The sequence below is a fragment of the Talpa occidentalis genome, unplaced genomic scaffold (assembly GCF_014898055.3).
Source record: "Talpa occidentalis isolate TD23 unplaced genomic scaffold, MPIMG_talOcc4v2.1 talOcc4.8, whole genome shotgun sequence".
NCBI lineage: Eukaryota > Metazoa > Chordata > Mammalia > Eulipotyphla > Talpidae > Talpa > Talpa occidentalis.
Genome location: NW_023605194.1, coordinates 44,827,302 through 44,847,567, shown reverse-complemented (window position 1 = coordinate 44,847,567; position 20,266 = coordinate 44,827,302). Strand labels below are relative to the sequence as shown.

Genomic DNA, 20,266 nt, shown 5'->3' with positions numbered 1-20,266 from the left:
CTGATCCTGCCCAGGCATTTTATAATGTGGAAACTAAGAGCCCTGGGGCAAATTCTTATCCAGATTTGACAGAAGGTCATGAATCTCAGATCCCCTGGGTCTTTGCCCAGCTGACCCTTCCCGCCAGCCCTCTCTCTCTGCAAGGCAGGAACTTGTTCTGAAAAATGGCATAGTCTCTGTTACTGTTCCAGGGATGGCTGGGTGTAGAGGTCAGGGGAGTTTGGAGTTGCTGGGAGGAGGAGGGATGGTAATGTGAGAGAATGAACAAGCCAAAATTTGACACTGGGAAAGCCCTTCTTATGGTCCTCTCTGTTCTTCCAGGGAGACCCAGGAATCCAGGGCTACCATGGCCGGAAGGTAAGAATGAAAGGGGTGGGTTCCCCGGTGGGACCCCAAGTAGGTCTTCACCTCGGTGCAGGACTTGGTTGTACACACGCCCTTTTGCACTAACCCTCACCTAGCAAGAGCTAGGAAATGCTATGAGGCTGTCTGAACAAGGGTTTGTGTCTTTTGGGGAAGGAGACTCAGGGGGCCAGGATCTTGGGCAAGTCAATGGCCCAACTGCACATCAGGCCCAGGAAGGTGTCCTTCACCATCCTGGGTGACCATGTCTGTAGGTCCTCACTGCTCCCAGGGGCCTGAAAATGGGAGCCAGATTCCTGGAGCCCACTCTGAGCAGAGCTCCATGCAGAGGATGGTGGGGCATATGGGGTAGGGTCCTAACTCTGCTCTCTGGAGAAAAATCCCTGCACAACTAACCTGGGTGAGGCAAACCACACCACCTGTTTCCATCACAGAGCACAGTGTGGATATGGGAGGTAGAGAGACCAGTTCCAGGTTGGGAGGCATTTGGGAAGTCTCCCAGTAGGGACAGCTCTATCTCGGTCAGTGGGTAGGTGTATCAGTTCCCTATTGGCATGTACAAACCATCCTAAACTTTCAGGCTGAAAACAATGATTTATTTCTCACAATACCATGTACTGGCCAGTGGGAGGCTCAGCTGCCCATCGCCCACCCCCCACCCCCAGTACCCTTCCACCTCTCACCCCCAGGACTGGCTCACGCAGCTGAATTAGATAATGGACAAAAAGACAGGAGGGACTAAGATAACCTCATCCACATGTCTGGGGGTTGCCACTGGCAGTGGGCTGCACTCCTCCACCTGGCCTCTCAGTCTCCAGCCAGCCAGCCAGCTTTCCTTATGGCCAGACAGGCCCAGGGCAGTGTTTAACACAGGCAAGGTCCAGTGCACAGCTCTTTTCTAGGGTGTTCGTCTGCACCCCGTTTTCAGATATCCTGGTCTTCTTGCCAAGTCATGTGAAGGGGACACTCGACTTCTACTGCTCCTTCTGATCATCATCATCCCTCCTCCTCTCCTGACCCCATCCTGCCACCCTCCTAGTAGCAGAGCGTTTGTGGCCATTTTTAATCCACCATCATTATCCTGCAACCAGCAACTTTAAAGGAAAATGGCATTTTAGACAGGGAATCAATTTGTGTAGAGGGCAGAAGTGGTCATTACATTAATTGTGATAAAAATAATTTTAATAATAGTCACTGCTGACTGAATGCCTACTGTGTGCCAGGCTACCTATCAGGGTGATCTGCATTTGTTTTCATTGCTTTATGAGACCGAGTCTTTTCTTCTACTTAACAAAAGAGAAAACAGACTCATCCAAAGCCTCACAATTTCTAAGCAGGAATCCAGTGCAGACTTGGTCCTCTTGATATTATCTGCTGCAAGAGGCCCATCCACCCTCCAGACCCCCCACTGGGGAGTCTCTGGAAGGAAAGTGGAGCTCACTCCGGAGAAGCATATTCCTCCAGGTCTGTAATTGGGCAGCTGCCATCACTGCATTGTTTTATGGGCGCTTGGTGGTGAGATGGCGAGACCTGAGAGATCTTTAATTAGTTCTGCATAAACTGAGAAGTTCATGTTGTGTCAGGAAGTGGAAATTATAGCCCCGTGGTTGCCTCCATCCACTCATGCAGCCTCACAAAATTTACTGCCTTCTGCTGCAGAGCAGGGTCGGTTTCCCCATTAGGAGCCAGACCAGTTCACTCAAGCTTGAAGGGGCTTCAGGCTGGCAGTGGTTCCCCTCAAGCCTGGTCAGTGCATGGTGGGCAGCTGCATCCTCCTACCAGCTGAAAGTCGGGTTCATCCAGAAAGGAGCTTGGAGGTCTGAGTCCCGAGGATGGCGAGGCCTCAGCTCAGGGCTGGGGCGTCCCGCTGATGGAGGGGCCTGGTCCTATGAAGGTGGGAATCCTGGCTCAGATTGTTGGGGGAATCATTCAACACTGGCTGCAGTGAACCTACATGCACAAACCAGCATGGTCCTTCTGGCCTGAGCGGCTCAGGGCTGCTAGGGAAGGTTCTAACACGGGAGGTAGAGGGATACACTTCTTTGTGACTAGGGGTAGACCAGGTGCTAATCGGTGAAACTACAGAAGGGGCAGTTGCAGCTAACAAGAGCGAGCTTCCTCAGTCACGGGGGCCTTGGGAGGGAAGAAGCTCCTAGTCACAAGAGGTATTCAGGTAGAAATTGGGTAACTGTGGGTCACGATGTGTTAAGAGAAGCTTCCACAGCAGATGGGAGGCTGCTTCCAGCTCAGGCAGCAGCAGCCTCCTGGACAGAGTGGACTTGGGAGCAGTCCTGGCTTTTGGGAGGCGTCTTGACCTCTGAGCCTTTGTGGGTCTTTCTTTATCCACCTCCAGGGCTTGCCAGCAGCATCACCACTCAGAGCTCAGGAGGAAGCAGGAGGTTCTTCTTCATTACCCACCTGCTTCTCACCCTTTCTTTCTCCTTCAGACAGCCCCCTGTGCCCCACCACAGTAGCCTTTCCTTATGGAATCTGGAGGGGATGCTTGCTCCCCCTCACTGCCTCTCTGGGTTTCTCCACTTCTCCAGCCTGTCACTGAGTCTTTTCAGTAGGTGCTTCCAGAGCCCCCAGTCAACAAAGCCAACCCACCTGCAGGTGGTCTCTCACTCTGCTGGGACCCTATTCTGCCACAGCCTCCTCGACCAACAGAGGCCAGAGAGCAGGAGCTGGGGAGCTGATAGCCCAAAGCAGAAGGTCCACCCACGAAGGTCTTGGGGTCATTTCTTAAGGTCAAGTGGCTCTTAGGAGGTTACTGGTGCCTGTCCCACTACCCAGACCCACTGGGCAGTGGGCATCCTGACCCAGGACCGCCATGCCCAGCAGAACTTTGCTTCCCATCAGAGCTCTGAGATGCAGACCAGTGCCCACAGACAGTCATACTTCAGATTTCTGGCTTAGCTGAAGTGTGTTCACTTCCCATCTCACTGGGTCCTTACCATGGCCCTGGACTTACAGTTCAAGTGGCCGCTGTACCAATGAGAAGTTCAGAGAGGTTAACACTTAGCCCAAGGCTGCACAGCTGATGAACGATCATGCTAGAATGGAAACTAGGTCTCCTGCGTCCAAGCCCAACAGCTGCACTGTCTTCTCCCCCAGTGCAGAAGTCAAGGCCGCTCAGGAGGTCTCACCCCAGGCTAAGCTAATTGGGCACAGACTGCCCTCGCCTGCGGTTTCGCTGGGATGTAGCGGGTTATCCCTTAAGCTCTCTTCTTTTGTCCATCTCTCTTCTCTTTCCTCCCTACTCTGCTGCCTGCTTGGAGTTAGGCACTAATGCCAAGGGCTGCTTGATCACGGATGCTGGGGAGATGGGTTGGCCCCATTCTACCATCGGGGGGGAGCAGTGGGAACACCAAGCAGAGATGAGGCCCCCATGTCCAAGGTGTGAGCAGGACCGTGGGGAACGGACTGGCCCTTCGCATGTGCTTTACTGCTCTGTCCGGACCACTTGACATACGTGCATGGAGGCCTTGCCTTCAGCGCAAGAGGAATGTAAATCTCGGCAAAGACATGTCTCTGCCAGTGAGGTCTGCTCATGATTAGTTCCATCCACCACCCCTGTTCCCGCCCCTTGTCAGCTGGGGCCGCCTGGCATCCTCTCAAAGGCCATCCAGGCCAGGGGGGCAGGCTCCTCCACAGCCCCTTGAGATCAAAGCCCAGTGTGGCCAGCAGGCCCTGCTCGGGGCCTGCCCCGCTGCCTAGACACTGCGAGTATTGTTGTGCGTCCATGTGGTACCTATTTGATCCAAATTTATGACGCCCATCTACTTTAAATATGTTGCGAGACACAAAGTGTGCTTAAAACATTACAACCCTGGCTCTCTTTCAAGAGAATTGACGAATATTGTCAGACTGTATGTGGACCCCAAAAGCTGGTGAGAGCTTATCTCTAAGCTCATGGGAGCTGGTCCGCCTGTCTGGGCAGTGGGGGTGCTGCCTGACACACGAGGCTGGATGTTAAGCCTTGGGGCTCTCATGGGGACCACGGTCCCCTCCTACAGGCTGCAGGCTGTGCCTTTCAGACCAGAGGAGGTAGGATGAGCGTCATGCTCCAGCTGCTTACAACTGCAGGCCCGCCTCCCTGGGCGCCTCCCAGAGACAGAGACTCCCAGGGAAGACGATCCGGTGGGCCCTATGGTTGGATCCCTGGGGCACAGGGGGAGGGTGTGAGGAGCAGAAATTCACCCACCTGGCCCACCTCAGCCCTCCTTCCCTGGCCGAGCTGGTCCTTCTCATCCTCTCCTCAGTCCTGCTATGGCGTGATGGTTCTGACCTGCCTATCAAGGAAGGGGTCGTGGGTGGGCACACTGCTGTGGGACGATAGCTTGTATTATCTCATCTGCCTTACGGGGCCTCTTCAGCATGCCAGGCTCTGGAGAGGGCACTTTGCCTGCCTCATCTCGTTGAATCCTTACAACAGCTCTGTGAGGCAGGCTTTATTCTCATCCCCAAATTATGTAGATGGACAAACTGAGGTTCAGAGAGGTGAATCCCCAAAGATTCACAGCTAAGAAATAGTGAAGCCGGCTCCATCTGACCCCAAAGCCTTGCTCTGAGTGACTACCACCCGGGTTCTATGAGTACTGGGCAGCCCCCTGATTTCCAGGAGCCCTTTCCCTCCCCCATCCTCTAGCAGGAAAGGAGGTGGTAGGATTTGAGCTGTTTTCTTTCTTGTGAGAAAAAGGTTATGGCTGGTTCAGGGTTTTCTCTGCACCTGCCAGGCTCTCTGTGAGTAGCACCTGGAGTGTCTGGGGTCCTGATGCATTTTAGATGAAGATAAAAGCAATTGGGGTGCTTTGTCCAATGGCATTGCTCCCCCCAGGAGCTGGGATAGTCCTGGGACTTCTCGTAAAGCCAGAAGAACGTAGCTTGTCTCTGCCCGCCCTGCTGCCTACTGTCTCCCAGAGATTTAGAGCACCCAGCAGGGTCACCCTGCAGCCTTCTGTCTCCCAGAGAATTAGAGCACCCCGTGGGGTCATGTGGCACTCACAGGGTTCAGGGAAGCCTTGGATGCTGGACCCTGCAGGGATGGGGCTAGCACTCTTTTCAAAGCTGTGAGATCCCAGTGGAGTACTCCGGCCCATTTAAATTAAAGCATATCAGGGAGCTGAGACATGGGCCCAGATCTGAGGCTTTGGGGGGCTGAAAGGACTGTGACCCTGCCAGTCTGCAGCCTGTGCTCCCTGGGTCCCGTTTCTCCTGTGCTCCAAAGTCCACAGATTAATTAGAGCTGACTTTTCTTTTTGGAACTAACTACAAAATCAACTGATCTCAAATCGAGATTACAAGCCAGCCGCCCTTCCAAAGCCCTGGCCTTCAATAGGCCGCCTGACCCCGGTAATTCCCTAGATCACTTCCTGCCTGTCCTAATTACCAGACGACCTGGCATTTCCATGGCTCCAGTTTTCTCTGGTCTGGGGCTGACTAGGGCAGGGAAGAAGGAACTGAGCTGCTATTTTCCCGGAAGGGAGTCCTGGGAACTCTTCAGGAGAGAAAGAAGTCAGCCCTCCTCACCCTCTTCTCCAAGCCCAAGGAAGGACCCTGCTTCAGGCCTGGGCCTGAGATGCCTGCTGGCCTCCTCCCCAACCCTCCACTCCCCACACACTCAGCGGGGCCTTCCTCCTCCCCTGCAGAGAACAAAGACTCTGTGTGTGGAGCTGCCTTCAGCCAGGCCCTCCCCACCAGAGCCTGGCTGCAGTGGAAGCCTCACGCTTAGGGAGGCCCATTCATCTCCCCACATGCTTTTCCATCCGACCTTTGCTTGGCTGGGGAGCTGACCTTGAAGCCCCCACCTCCCTCCAGACTCCCTCCTACATCTTCTTGCCAAGTCCCTGCCCCACTTGTTCAACAAACAGTAAATCACCAATTAAGAGGCCACCCCCACAGGACAGGAGCACGGCCGGTTTGTGTTCCAAGGAGCCTGCCTTCATCCTGTCATCTCAGTAAAGGATGGGTCTTCCCACCTGGAAGCTGGGCCAGAATAGAGACCCTATTGAGGCCGTGTCATGTGCAGGACCCAGCAGGAGAGCTGGTGTGTGGGAAATCACTGGGCTGGCCTGCAGGCTCATTCATGTGGCCAGTCTCTGCCCACCTGTGCTGACCAGAGCGTGCTCGGCCACAAGGACTGGAATCCATCCCTGTGGGGCTGGCTGTCAGGAATGGTTTCCTGCCACCAGGCTGGTGGCCAGCCCGACCTGGGGGTCTCCTGCCTGGTTCCACGCCCTGTGCACCTGGGCCACTGCTCCAGCTACAGGATGACCCAGATCTGGTGGCTGAGACCCCCGTGGGAGAGTCCTTAGGGGTCCCCGCTGAGAGTATAAAGAGAAGGCAGAGGTTGAGGGAATAAACTGGGCCCTTGTGCTGTGACAGACTGAGTTCCGTGCTCCCCAGGCGGAGGACAGTAGTGACTTCGTGAGTCTAAATTCAGCACAATTCCAAACGTAAACCTTTTAAATAGGAACACTTTTTTTTTTTTAAGATTTATTTTTATTTATTTATACAAGCACTGGGTACAGTCAGAAGCGCGGGAGGGTGAGAGAATTCACCAGAGCCAGAGCGGGGAGCAGAACAGGCAGAAGGACCGAGGTACACTGCTGAGGGGAGCAGCGGGCAGCAGGAGAGGTCTGCGCACCATATGGGATCCTTCTCCGGTGGCCGGGGAGCAGCCGAGGATCGAACCTGTGCTGCCGAGGCTGCGGGCAGCTTCGCAACCCAGCACTCAACTGCTGCGCCATCGGGGAGGTCCTAAATTGGAACACTTTTAAGAAGGGAGATGGGAAAGAAGGACCCACGAGGTGTGCTCTTGCAAATCTTCCCCACTAGGAAAAGCTATGTATAGCAGTATAGCATGTCCTTTAGCAATAGCCACCGAAAGCACACACACAGACACACTCACACGTGCACACACACCGAGACATACTCACATACACACACACACACATGCACACAGAGACACGTGCACACACACAGACAGGCACATACACAATCACACATGCACACACTCACACACATTCTTTCCCACAGCTACCCAGAGTCCTTGATAATGACTCTTGCTCCTCTCCCTCCTCACCCACCATGCGGAAATCACCACTTTCTGATGGAAGGCCAGTCCCTGGTGCAGAGGTCAGACCGGGCAAGTCCTTTGAGACAAGCCCTAGAGAAAGAGACTAATGAGAGTGGAATGAGTCTGTAGGGTGGGGTCAGTCAGGGGCACCCCTGCTTCCTGCCCAGCAAGTGGTGGGAATGAAGGAGGCCCTGAGATGGGGATTAAGGAAGCCTGGGTCATTTGCAGAATTAAGAGACTTGACCCAGAGGGGAGGCAAGGGGCGAAGGTCAGCCACCCTAATGAGAAGGGCTGCCTCCTTAGGAGGCTCTGAGGGGCCCGGATGTCCCTTGAGTGCAGGGCTGCTGTGTCTTCACATACAAACCAACATGGGCGGAAGGCAACCCCAATTAGCCCAAAAGCCTCTCTCTCTGGGTTTCCCCTTGCGCTCATGTGGCGATTGGAGATTGAAGCGCAGAGATGGAGGTGAAGCAGTCCCGTGCTCCTTCCCTGCGGAGCACCCCCAGCTGCGGGGAAGGAGGGAAAGGAGGGAAGAGCTGAGACCCTTCCTAGGGCTGCATTTTTATGCAGAGCTAAAGCACTATTAGCTGCAACTGCTAAAAGAGCTAAAGCATTTTTATTCTGCAACTGCCAGCAGAGCCAGGGTCGCCCCTCCGGGTTCAGCCTCTCCTTCCTGAAGGCCTGACTGAAGGGAACACTGAGGGTAGGTAGGACATATCTGGTCTAATCTCACTTTGCAGATGAGGATCCTGAACCCAGACAGGGAAAGTGGCTTATCTGGGGTCACACAGCCTTTCCTGACTCCCGGCCTAATTCCCCAAAATGGAGTTAGGCAGAGGAGGCAGGGGCACTGGGGTAAAGCTGAGGGGAAGAAGGCTGAATATTCAGGGACTCCAGAGCTGAACTTCCACATGTGCCCCCAACCCAGGGAACCCTGCCTGGTGTCCTCCCAGGGAACTCTGGTGTCTTTGAGGCTGAGTCAACCCGGTCAGTTGGTTTGGGATGTTAGCAAAAGACCCTGTCCTCCAAAGGAAAGAGGAACAGAGGCCACAAGAAGCTCTCCTGAGGAAGGGGCTGTGAGACCTTTATGAGCTCAGTTGCTACTTCAGACGAGAGCTCGTGGCGCCCTCTGCTGGCCACAGAGCAGACCTGTGCTCTCAGGCGGGTCCTGCCCAGTTCTCTTCTCTGGGGGCCTGTGGTTGAAGACTCAGCCCTGGAGGAACTGCCCTTACACACCAACCCTTTAACACCCGTGGAACCCAACCCTGAGGCCCCCCAGCAGGCAGGAGCTTCAACCTGCAGAGGGTGTTTAGCAGGAGCTAACGGAACATCAATCCATCTGATGCTTGGGTTAAACAAACAGGGACTACGGACTATGGCAGACAAAATCCTGGGTTCAAGTTCCTGCTCTGCATGCCCTGGACAATTGTACCTGGCCTCTCTGAGCCACAATTTAAACCCTGTGGAACTCCCACATTGGAGAAGATACCTGGAGACTGAAGAGAGGAAGGATGGAGATTCCACACTAGACATACTGTAGCAAGCACAGTCTCTGCTCTGCCCCAAAAGGGATTCCCAGAACTTGGTGACTGGGACAGACCTGGGGCACCAGTTTTGTCCACTGTGGTACTTCTAGTTCAGTCCACCACGTCCACCTATTGCTCAGGTGCCTTGGTGGGTCAGGGTGAGGAAGGGCTCCTGCATTGCAAGCTAAAAATTCAGGACTTTTGGCAGAATTCAGAAATTTGACACCAAAAGGGTAGAGGTGGAACCCTCTTAGGCAAACCTGAGTCTGTGCATCCAGATTGCAAATGCACAGCAGTCCCTGCCACACTGGGTTCCAGGACAGAGCTAAAGTTTTCATAGAGGAGACGGTGTCTGAGCAGGCACTTACCTGAGGAAATGGCAGGCAGACACAGAATCATGAACCCAGGTAGTGCTTTCAGGGAAACAGGCACAGGTGTCAGGAGGGGGTTGGGGGAGGGACGCCCTCATAGAAGCTTGGACCCTTTTCTGCAGCCAGTGCTGGCTAGTTTTGAAGGAGGGGAGTGTTACCCAAGCATGGGGACATTCACCTAGGTGCCAGCCTGGAGGCTCAACTGTAGAGCTCCAGAAGTAGCTCTAGCCTTGGTCAGCAGAAAAGACCTGGAATTTCTGTAAGATGAGAGAAGGGACAAGAATGGCTGAAAAGATAGAGGCGGGGAGAGGGAGAGTTCCAGCTTACCTGGGCCCTGGTTGGAGGTCCCCCCGCCCCTGCTCTGTGGACTAGGGCTCCACAAGTGGGCCTCTCTCTGGGGACCTTTACTGCTCCGTGATCTGTGACTTGGACCCTCTTGAGTTCCCATAGCAACAGTGGCCATGTCTGCTGCTGGTGATGACATGGTCCTCACAGTTTGTCATGAGCTGGACACTTCTAGATCAAACATTTTTTTTAAGATTTATTTTATTATGCATACAAGACCTGGGGTGTAGGCCAGAGATGTGGGGGGGGCAAGAGGATTCACCAGAGCCAGAGTAGGGAGCAGAACAGGCAGATCCACTGAAATACACTGCTGAGGGGAGCAGTGGGCTGGTCAGGAGAGGTCTGCTGCGCCATGTGGGTCAGCTCGCTGGCTGGGAATCGAACTCAGACTGCAGTGGCTGTGGATAGCTTCACAGTGCTGAGACTTAACCCCTGCGCACCAGGGAGGCCCCCCCCAGATCAAACATTCTTGCTGACACCTGTGTAAGCCAAGTTTTAAGAGCTGAGATCAGAACCCCTAAATTTGATTCTCTTCTCTTCTCATTGTTTCTCTTGTTTCTTCCTTCAGGGAGAACGTGGCATGCCGGGGATGCCGGGCAAACACGGAGCGAAGGTAGCTGCCTCCCACCATATTCGGGTGCTGAGTAGGTGGGTGGGAAGCTGGGAGAGCACAACTGTGCACAAAGAGGCCCTTCCTAGGTGCCACTCGCACTCTGCTGAGCTCAGCCACCCCATTCCCTGTCAGGGGGAGGGCAAGCAGAAGGAAGCAGTCCGTCATCTGACGTCTGACGTCTCACCAAGGGGAGGCTGGGAGTCTGGCCATTTCCTCTGTGCATCCCCCTGGCTGCAAAAAGCCTCCCTGCCTTTCTTCTCTCTGCCAGGGGTCTCCTGGAATCGCTGTGGCCGGGATGAAGGTCAGTGGAACATCATAACTCAACACCTGCGGGGCCCGAGGGAGACATGAAGAGAGGAGGGCAGAGCTGGGGCTTCAGGGGCCCAGTGTGGTGGTGGCAGAACCAAAATGGGGGCCGGCAGGATGGGAAAGCTCTCTTAAAACAATATTTATGCCAGACATAGGACTCGAACAGATGTTTACCCTGCAAGTAAGTATCACAGTTTGCTTTAGTGGAAGCTCTTGCCAACCTGCTGATGGACAAAGCTTTCCCTTGCGCTCCTGGATTCAGCAGCTACATGATTGCAAAGCACCAAAGACATGAGCAGGAGTCTCTCTCCTGAACCCCACCCTCACTGCCCATTTGGCTGGCAGGCAGTTGGGTAGGAACACCCCAGCAGCACACATGCTATATGTGGCTCTCACAGTGGGTCCGCTCACAGCGGGCAAAGCAAATGCCCATTCTTTCCTCTTCCTCCTCCTGGTATCTCACTGACCCTCACACCTGCCACCTCTCACCCAGGGGTGGGATAAGGAACCTGCTAAGGGCCAGTGCTCAAGAGGCCTCATTTGGCCTGGGGCCAAAGGCTTAGGGAAAGGTCCAGATGCCACTGGCCAGATGCTTCACCTTCCCCCAGAGCACCTTGCTCATTTGCTCACCCATGCCTCCCACACACACACCTTTCTCTCCTCCTCACCCCCACCTCCACCTCTATTTCTTTATCTGAGTCTTCTTTTTTTCCACACAGGGTGAGCCAGGGACCCCAGGAGCCAAGGTACTGATACAGAGGGAACGTTCTGGGTGTGGGGTGGAGGTGGGAGAGGCTAGTCTTGAAGCCCAGAGGCTGGCCTGGGCTGGGGACCTGTCTGAGCAGAGGAGGGCCTGCCAAGGGGCTTGCTGGTCAGGAACGTACGGCAAGCCCTGCACCCCCATCCTGGCTGGACTGTGGGCCAGTCCTTGCACACCAGCTCCTGTGGGCAGGGACTGTTGTCCCCTGTGTCTTTAGGGCTCTCGTTCCCTCTCATCAAGGACAATAAGAGGCGTGACATGAAAAAAAAGCTTCTGTCCTCAAATATGTTGGAGAAATATAGGGTTTTAAAGGTTACACAGGTTTTTGTTGTTGTTGTTGTTGTAGCTGTTTTTTACTACAGCCTTTCTCAGAGCCTTTCATATGCTAAATGTACCTTGGAAAGCTCTAGAAAGGCTATACCTTATGCAGCATTACTATACCTTTTTTGACCAGGCTATCCTTTCTTTAAGAAGGGCATCTCAGGGGACTAAGATCTGGAGGTTCTGCCTATGACCACTGCCCAACACTCCCCACGCCCCCCACGTCCCCCCCCCCCACATGCTCTTATCTGTGACTTTCTCTTCTTGTCCCAAAGGGAAACCCAGGAGCAGCAGGGAAGCCCAGGCCCCCACGTCTAATGGGAAAGAGAGAGAGAGCAGAGGGTAAATGAAGGGAGTGTCTGCCCCCTTCATCCCAGCCTCCGCAGCACCCCCTCCGGGAACCCCCTCAATGCTGGTGTGCTGCCTGTGTCCCCAGGAAGGGGAATGCTGGGAGGCCTGGCAAAGCTCTGAAATTAAGCCAGAGCACACCCGCCCTGGGAAAGGCTTTGGCTGCCCAGGAAAGCCTGGAGGAAGAAGCCCCGCTCCCCCTTGTCTCCTTAGGGCTACACGCACTCCTTTCCCTTTAATGCCTGTTGCAGAGGTGCCCCCACTAAGGTACCCCCAGGCACAGCCCAAGCAAGGCCTGCTGGGCTCCCAGGACTTGCTTCCCTCCCCTCACCTGGGCCCTTACCTGGCCTCCTCACCCTCCCCTCACCAGCTTCTGGCCATTCTGTCATCCAGCTTCTATCCAAGGGCAGGTGGCAAGGGGGGACTCCCTAGGGTTGGTGTGGCTGCCTTTGTGCTTCGGCAGGAAAGCTCAGAACCCCGGAACCTCTGGTTTATATTATCACATAAGAGAACCACAACCCCTAGGTCATGGAGAGTGGAGCCTCTTGTGCTGACCTGGTGGGGTGTTCTTGGGAGGACTCTCCTGCCATGAGCCCTTGTGTGGATGCAAAGGGACATCTTTGAGGCATGGACAGAAGAGGACAGGAGACCTGGCTTCAGGCCTGGCTCTGACTGAGCAAGGGCTTGTCCAGTCACAGAGCTGCTCAGCAGCTAAAGTGGTCTTAGGAGTCTCTGTGGGGCTGTGACTGGGGAGTCAGGGGAGTGGGGAGTTGTGGGAGAGAGAGAGTTCTTCACTGGTGGAGCTGCTGTCTTCACCGACGCCCTGGAGAGCCAGCGCAAGCCCACACTGTCTGTGTTTTCTCTGCAGGGCGAGAAGGGGGCTGCTGGATCCCCTGGGCTCCTCGGCCTCCTGGGGCAGAAGGTAGGCATCAGCAGGCTCTGAACGGTGGGTCCCGTGTAAAGGCCATCTGACCATTCCCACCCACGTTCCTGGCCCTTCAAATCACATGGGCCCCAGCATTGGAGGAGTTCCTCCCAGACTGGGGGGCAGCCAGTGGGAGCACAGCCAGATTCTGTTGGAGGGTGGGGGTCATAGAGCACACATGGAAGACCTTGACTGTCCAAAAGAGGCCCCAAGGTCAAAGAATTTGCAGTAGCTAGGCCCTGTTCAGATCTCTTTAAACCAGCTGTGAAAATGTGCTTCACTAAAAAAAGAAACCTTGAGGTCAGATAAGTTTGGGGAGAGCTGCCTGGGACAGGACAGGCCCTGGGGGAGTCACAGGGTATCTCAGCCTTCCAGAGGCTCTGCGCATCTATCAGTGAAGGTGCAGACACAGTGACATTTCACTCCATATCTCCTAACATCATTTGGCCCCCAGGCCCTTTTCTCCATGTTTCAAATATTCCCAAACCCACTGAAGGAGGGTACTGTGGAACACACTATGAGAAACAGTGCTGTAGCTCAGGTCCTGATGGGTCTTTTGCTTCAGCTCCAAACCTGTTCCCCTTCAGTAGCCAGATCCAGGCCCTCCTCAGTCCGGTGGCTGCACCAGGCTGGCCAGGCTGGAGGCCTCTGGTCCCCAGCCACCCTATGCCCACAGGCCCCTTATCATCCCTGCCACAGTCAGCCTAGACTGTGGGGTCTGCTGTCCCCAAGATTTTGAACTGTGAGGGGAGAGAAGGGACAGCCACCTCCCTCCCAAGCTAGGTCAACCCTTGATGGTGATGCTACCTTCCACCCCCAGGGAGAAAAAGGCGATGCTGGCAACTCCATTGGTGCAGGCAGAGGGGAGCCCGGGCCTCCAGGGCTCCCCGGGCCCCCAGGGCCGAAGGTGAGTATTTCCTGGGATTGAGCTTCGGGGGAGATGTTGGCCTGTGGCCTTTATCCTCAGCCCATCCTTGCGGGCCTCTGTGTTTTGGCTCCTTTACTTTATCAAGTCTTCTGCTCTAGATGGTTTTTCCAGTGAATTCTAGAAAGGTCATTTGGAATGAGCTCCTGTAGCCAAGCAGCCACTGTTTGATCACCTAGGAACCTGTTTCCCGGGGGCAGGTGGCTGAGATGTAAGAGTCAGGGCAGGAGGGTTGCAGGGCTCAGGACAGCCAGACGTCAGTGAGCAGGCACTGCACACAGGGCTAAGGGGGACCAGCACTGGGGGCACAAATGGGGCTACAATGGGATGCCCCGATTCTCCTGCTCTGCATGAAAACTGCAGTGGTGCGTGTGGGTTTCCCAAAGCAGATGCCTCCTGGGGTGCTTGGTTTATTTTGGCAGCACAGGCAAGTGAAGGGGGTTTCTTTCTTAGCTTTTAAGGAAAGGACTAATTATACTACCTGATGAAACAGTGCATTCATTCATTTACCAGCATCTGCCAGGGCCTGCTGTGGGCAGGGAGCAGCAGAACCTGCCCTCAGCCCGCACTCAGCTCACAGGCAATGCACAGGCATCTATTGGCCAGATAGAGACTACATAGTGGAGGGAACCACAAGGAACCCCAGAGACAAGCAGGATGACTGTGGTGGGACTAGAACCACCCTGGCATGAGCCCCACCCAGTTTTGCCAAAGGCGGCCCTGCCACAGACATCTCCAATGCTAGAGTATGTCCTACTCAGCCCACAGGGCATGTCCTGGCTCTTGATTTGGGATTGAGAAAACCTAGTCACTATTTCCCTGATCCTGGGGCAAAGGAAGGGAAAACTAGAAGAGTGTTCTCCAACTCATGTCCTCTTTCTAGGTACAGCCAGAATGTTGAGTGAATGAGGGGTTTGGAGTAGGCCTCTCCCCACACCTCAGGTCCTGGCTCCTGGCTCCCAGGAGCCCCTCTCCACATGCCCAGGGCCTCCCTCCTCCCTTCTGTCTCCCAGGGATGCCTGTGCCACTCTCCCAGGCTCCAAAATGACCTTCTTCTCAGGGCCTGGGCTGATGGCGGTCCTCAGTTGGGGGCTGCTACAGAACTGGGCACGTGTGACCTGGACACCAAGACCTGGCAGCATGGGGTTGACACCAGCCATGGGGCAGAACTCAGAGGAAGAAGAGGGTAGACAGGGAGGGCTTCCAGGAGGAGGTGAGATTTGGGCTGGGCCCAATGGTGGGTAGGAGGCGTCAGATAAGGGTGAGTTAGCAAAGCCAGAGGCGAAAGAGACGGGGCCCAAAGACACTTACTGCCCAGAACAGCATGGCAGCACCATCGTTTGCCCCTCGTAGTGGTTGTCCAAGCCACCCTGCACGCTCTCCTCCCATCTCTCTCCTTCTCCAGGGAGAAGCTGGTGTCAGTGGCCAGGCCGGTCCCCCAGGACAGCAAGGAGAAAAGGTACGGAGGCCCCAGATCCAAGAGCTGCAGAATGAGGGTCAGCTTGGGAATTTAAGGCCCTGGCTCCCTTGTCCTCTGATTAGCATGGGTTTTAGAGAAACTTCTGAGACAGCAGGCATGTAAAGGCTGCCCAGGGAACAGACCTCTGGCCTGCAAGTGACCCAGATTGCAAGTGACTCTCCAGCTACTCCCCATAGAAAGGTCCAGTAGGTGCTACTATGTCCCCCACAGGGAGCTACGATGGCAGAGGGAGGGTGAGGGGCAGAGGTGAGGGTCAGGCTGCCAGGAGACGGCGATGGCCTGGGCCTCCAGCTTGGCCAGCCGCAGTTCATCACTAGTTAAGTTCCATGGAAGGTCTTGTTTTCCCTTTATTTTTATTTTCTATCTTCATTTTTTAAATTTTCTTCGATCTTCAACTAGAACTAGGGCTTATTTTTCAGTTTATGCCACTGTTTCGTTTATGCCTCATAGCTCTGTCCCATCTCCACAAACAAATCCCTCCACCCTACCTGCTCTGGGCATCTTCAGCCTGTGTGCCCCTAATCCTTTATGCTGGCCCCAAGTTTCCTTCTGCACTTTGGGTCTTCCCTAAACAGAGAGGCCTCCTGAAACCACCTCTGGTTTCTCCATGGCGATTAATAACCACCCAGGCAATCGGGAAAAAGTTACTTGCTCCCTGAGCAGAATGGAAATAAAGAGAAGCAAGGGGCCTGCTCTCTACTCCCAAGGAGGTGGCTGATTTAGGGGGCAGGGGAGAGGAGGCTGGATAGACAAAGGTGGAGCCACTAACCGCTAACATGGGATGGAGAGAGTAGCTGGAGGTACAGATGCTTCCTGAAGTGCAGAGTCTGCACTTGAATGGACACAGAGGACTGTACCCCCTGGGCCAACTATGGTGAGCCTGTGGCCCCCCTTTGGCCTCTAACACAAGGCCAGCCTGGGGACATCAGCCTCAATCATTCTCAGTTTTATCCCCACTTAATGCCAATTTTGTTATGAAACAGGGGGAGCCTGGAGCAACTGGAGAGCAGGGACCAGCTGGCCCCAAGGTATGTGCAACTCTCACTTGGGGTCACAGCACCATGTCTCCCCTCTCTGTGGTCTGTGTGAAATGAGCTGACCCTGGGAGCTCCATGGGGGAGAAGGGGAGGGGGATTCTGGTCCCAGGCAGGAGGCCTGATGGCGCAGTCCTGGTGGACTTGGTCTGTCTTGTCTAGGGTTGTCACATGGTGTCTTCTCCATTTGTTCTAGAACCCCTGGGCAGCCCCTAAGAGTGGTTGGGAACCCCAGTAGGCCCACTCTTGCTTCTCTGAATCATTGTGTGTGCAGCCACATGTTGACCACGGTTCCACTGACAGGGAGCCTGAAGCTCTGGTCCTCAGCTCCCTGCTGGCCCACTCTGGGCTGAGAGTTCACTTGTCTTGCAGGGCCCCAAGGGAGAACCAGGGAAAGGAGAGATGGTGGATTACAATGGCAACATCAACGAGGCCCTGCAGGTATGTGGGGGTCAACCCAGAGTTCCAATCAGGAGGTGCTGGTAGCCTCAGGGTTCAGCACCAAGGCCCTGATGGGGGAGTGCTACAACACCCACTGGTGTCCCCAAGAACCGGCCACAGCACAGAGCTTCCAGGAGAGTATAGCATCCTTGCTTTCTCCCCATTGGCCTCCCACTGTGCAGCCTCCAGGCAAATGCCCCCTCATTTCACATCCAGGTAGCCTGCTCTGGGGGTGGGGGCAGCTGGTGATGGACAGCCTCCGCAGGAGCATCCTGGCGCCCAGCGGGGTGCTGGCCCTTCTTGGGATGCAGAGCTCCCTATGTTCAGGATCACACTCCCCTTTCACATTAAATGTGTCTTCTTGAACATCTCCCTTTGTGTCAAGTTAACCATATTTCAAGTTCATATGGTCTTCACCACCCAGCCCACGAAAGCAGAACTTATCCTGGGCACTACATCTGGGCTGGCTAATCTTTGCTGAGGAGTATGGGGGGAGGCTGTCCTGGGGGTGATAGAGCTAACAGCAGACCCGGGTCTCTATCCACTAATGCCAGTAGCTCCCCATCCCCAGTTATGACAACTGAATTGTCTCCAGATATCACCAAATGTCCCCTGGGGCGGGGAGCAAAATCACCCCAGGTTGAGGACCACTCCTTAAAGGAGTCTTTATACCTGCGTGAACCCATTTACAAGGTGAGCAATTCCCTTTTTAATGGCAGCTGTCTCTCTGATTTATTTTTTGCATGGTTCCAAATTTTGAGATACAGTGTTTATCTAAAGGGGGGTACATGGGAATCTTGAAATCTGGGTTCTGGGGAAGAGGCAAAAGCAAGGGACGGCCCTAGTCAGTGAGTAAAGAATCAGAAATATTGCTTCTCACCCTTTTTGGAAAAGAGAGGGAAAGGCTGTGGTCTGTTTTCGGGGGCCTGGGTTCTACAGGACAGCTTCAGGGCAGCATGTGGTCAGATGTGGGGTGTCATCTGTCCAGTGATTACAAACCTCTGGGAGAGGTAGCACAGTGTGAGCCTGGGAGGCATGAGCCCACCTAAAAGGGTCAACCTCTGCTGTGCTCCTTCGAGGGGCAGGGCCCCAGGTTTCCCAGGCTGGACCGAGGGACCCCTCTGATGGCTCTTGGTTTCCTCTTCAACTGATTCCATGATGTTGATTTTTCAGGAGATCCGAACGCTGGCATTGATGGTAAGCCTTCTTCCTTGCTTTCCGTGGGCCTTGGGCTCAGGACTGGGGGAGCAGCCTGGAAGCAAGGACTGGAGATGTGACCTCCAGGGTGCAGACACTGGGCTTCTGGGGTAGGCTGAGCCCTGCGGCACTGGGCAGAGGGTGAGCCCAGACTGAACAGGGCATCACAGGGCTGTCCATGCCATAGGTCCCAGATGTTTTCTAGAGGGGCTCTCCACCCATTTTGCTGTGCCCCTGCCTCACAGTATCAATTTACAGCGGTGTCCAGGAAACAAAGGCATAAGGGAGGGTGTTTTCATGTTTCTCCTTTGCTCAGCCTTCATCCAGTAAAGTACAGAAGCCCAGAAAATCAGCAACATCCACACTTCCCCTTTTCCTAGAAATCAATTTCATTATCTGTTCTTGGAAAACCAGTAAATTTCAAATCTGGATTTTGCATATTTGCCTACCAGTGACTGGCCCTCAGTAAATATTTGTCGTTAAAATGACTATCATCGGGTTTATCTTCCAGGTGGAGAAGAGAAGGGAGATCATGAAAGTCTTAAACTACTGCAATTTCATTTCACTTAATATTTTTCACTGCCAAGTACCACAGAATAATTTAGGGAAGACACAAATACAGAATCAAACCCTAATCAGATGATGCCCCAATCCTAGAAACTGGTATTAGTGACGTGATTATGGAATCAATGAGCTTTGTTTGGGGACATTAAAATATGTTATTTGAAATAGCCATTAAAAAAAACTTTCCTGGAAATGTTTTTTTCTTTTAAAATTAACTGTTAGATATAATGTACATATAACATTTTAAGGATACAGTTTTATGAGTTTTAACAAATGTATATACCCATGTATCTACCACCTTAGTTACTCCAGAAACTTCTTCCATGTGCTTTAGGAGTCAATCCCACACCTACCCCTACCCCAAGCCACTACTGATCTTCTTTCTGAACCCATAGATTATATAGGTCTTTTCTAGAATTTCATAGGAATGGAATTACATGTCCATGTCTTATTTCATGAGTCTAGGTTTCATTTATGGCATGGCATATACCAGTGCTGGCTTCCTTTTTCACTGCTGAGTAGTAGTCCAATGTGGCAATACCAGCCCTTCGGCTATTGATGGACATTTCAGTTGTTTCCTGGAGACATCTTTAGGTCACTTTTAGAAGTCAGGCTTGTCTTCTTGGAGAACAAGGAGTTCCTTGATGCTGTCAGTAGGGAATGTTCCTAGGATTCCTACCACCCACTTTAACCCACACACACTCTGTGCTTCACTGCTTTACATTATGGGCCAGCTTCCTGCATTATTTCCTTTGCAAAGAAATATTCCTACTGCTGATAAAATGTTTGAAAATGACTGATCTCTTTAAGCCAATGTCCACAGACACCCCTCTGGCCAGAGGTCACTGCTCCTTAGTCAGAAAGCTCCTTCATACATCTTTCTTTCCTTTCTTAGGGGCCTCCTGGTCTTCCTGGGCAAATCGGCCCACCCGGAGCTCCAGGGAACCCAGGCCAGAAGGTAACACTTGTCTTGACAAGGAAGAAGCAGATCTGCCAAAGCACTGTATATACGGAACCCCCAGTCACCCCTCGCCCTGTTACCCTCTCATCTCAGCACCACTACCATACTGCGGCCTGTAATTTCTCCCCATGCTCCAAGGTTCCACAGGCCCTGCCCACATCACAGCCACTGCCACCCTTGGCCCTGCAATCTTCCCTTGCTGTCTTTGGCTCCTGTAATTCACAGACTCCTCCGAGTCTAGATGAGCCTCTACATCTAGCCAGACCCCCAGGAGGGACCCCAACCCACCCATCAGGGAACGTGGCACTAAAACTCCACCCTGCCTTCCTTTGTTCTCTGCCTTTGCTCCCTTTTATACTCCGTTCCCACCTCTGTCCTTTGTCTCAGAAGGCCCTGCATGTTTGCCCCTCTGTCCTCAGCTCATGAAGCCCCCTGCCCTGAAGTCACTTTTCCTGTTCCCTCCCTTTCAAAGTCCTTCTCATATTTCAACCCAATTCAAATACCACCTCCTCTTTGAAGCTTCCCCTGATCTAGGAAGAATTCACTGCCTTTTCCTCTCTGTTGAGCTCTAACATTGAGGCTCATTTACCTGGCCTCAAAGACAGAGGCCACACCTCCTCATGCCCCTCCTTGACCTAAAGGAGTTTGCATTGGTGTGAAGATGAAGGAGGCTCCCCCTGGGGCAGCCAGGATCAGAGAGCTGGG

At 53.7% G+C, this 20,266-nt stretch overlaps 1 protein-coding gene across 1 annotated transcript in view; it reads left to right on the top strand.

The window, feature by feature from the left end:
• COL13A1 (collagen type XIII alpha 1 chain) overlaps window positions 1–20,266 on the top strand; it is a 78,007-nt gene that overhangs the window by 31,789 nt on the left and 25,952 nt on the right. Inside the window, exons 14-24 of the mRNA XM_037497686.2 lie at window positions 322–357; window positions 10,252–10,296; window positions 10,565–10,597; window positions 11,325–11,351; window positions 12,903–12,956; window positions 13,780–13,866; window positions 15,290–15,343; window positions 16,348–16,392; window positions 16,771–16,839; window positions 18,013–18,036; window positions 19,496–19,558. Of these exons, the coding sequence (XP_037353583.2) occupies window positions 322–357; window positions 10,252–10,296; window positions 10,565–10,597; window positions 11,325–11,351; window positions 12,903–12,956; window positions 13,780–13,866; window positions 15,290–15,343; window positions 16,348–16,392; window positions 16,771–16,839; window positions 18,013–18,036; window positions 19,496–19,558 (537 nt within the window). The remainder of the gene's footprint in view (window positions 1–321; window positions 358–10,251; window positions 10,297–10,564; window positions 10,598–11,324; window positions 11,352–12,902; window positions 12,957–13,779; window positions 13,867–15,289; window positions 15,344–16,347; window positions 16,393–16,770; window positions 16,840–18,012; window positions 18,037–19,495; window positions 19,559–20,266) is intronic.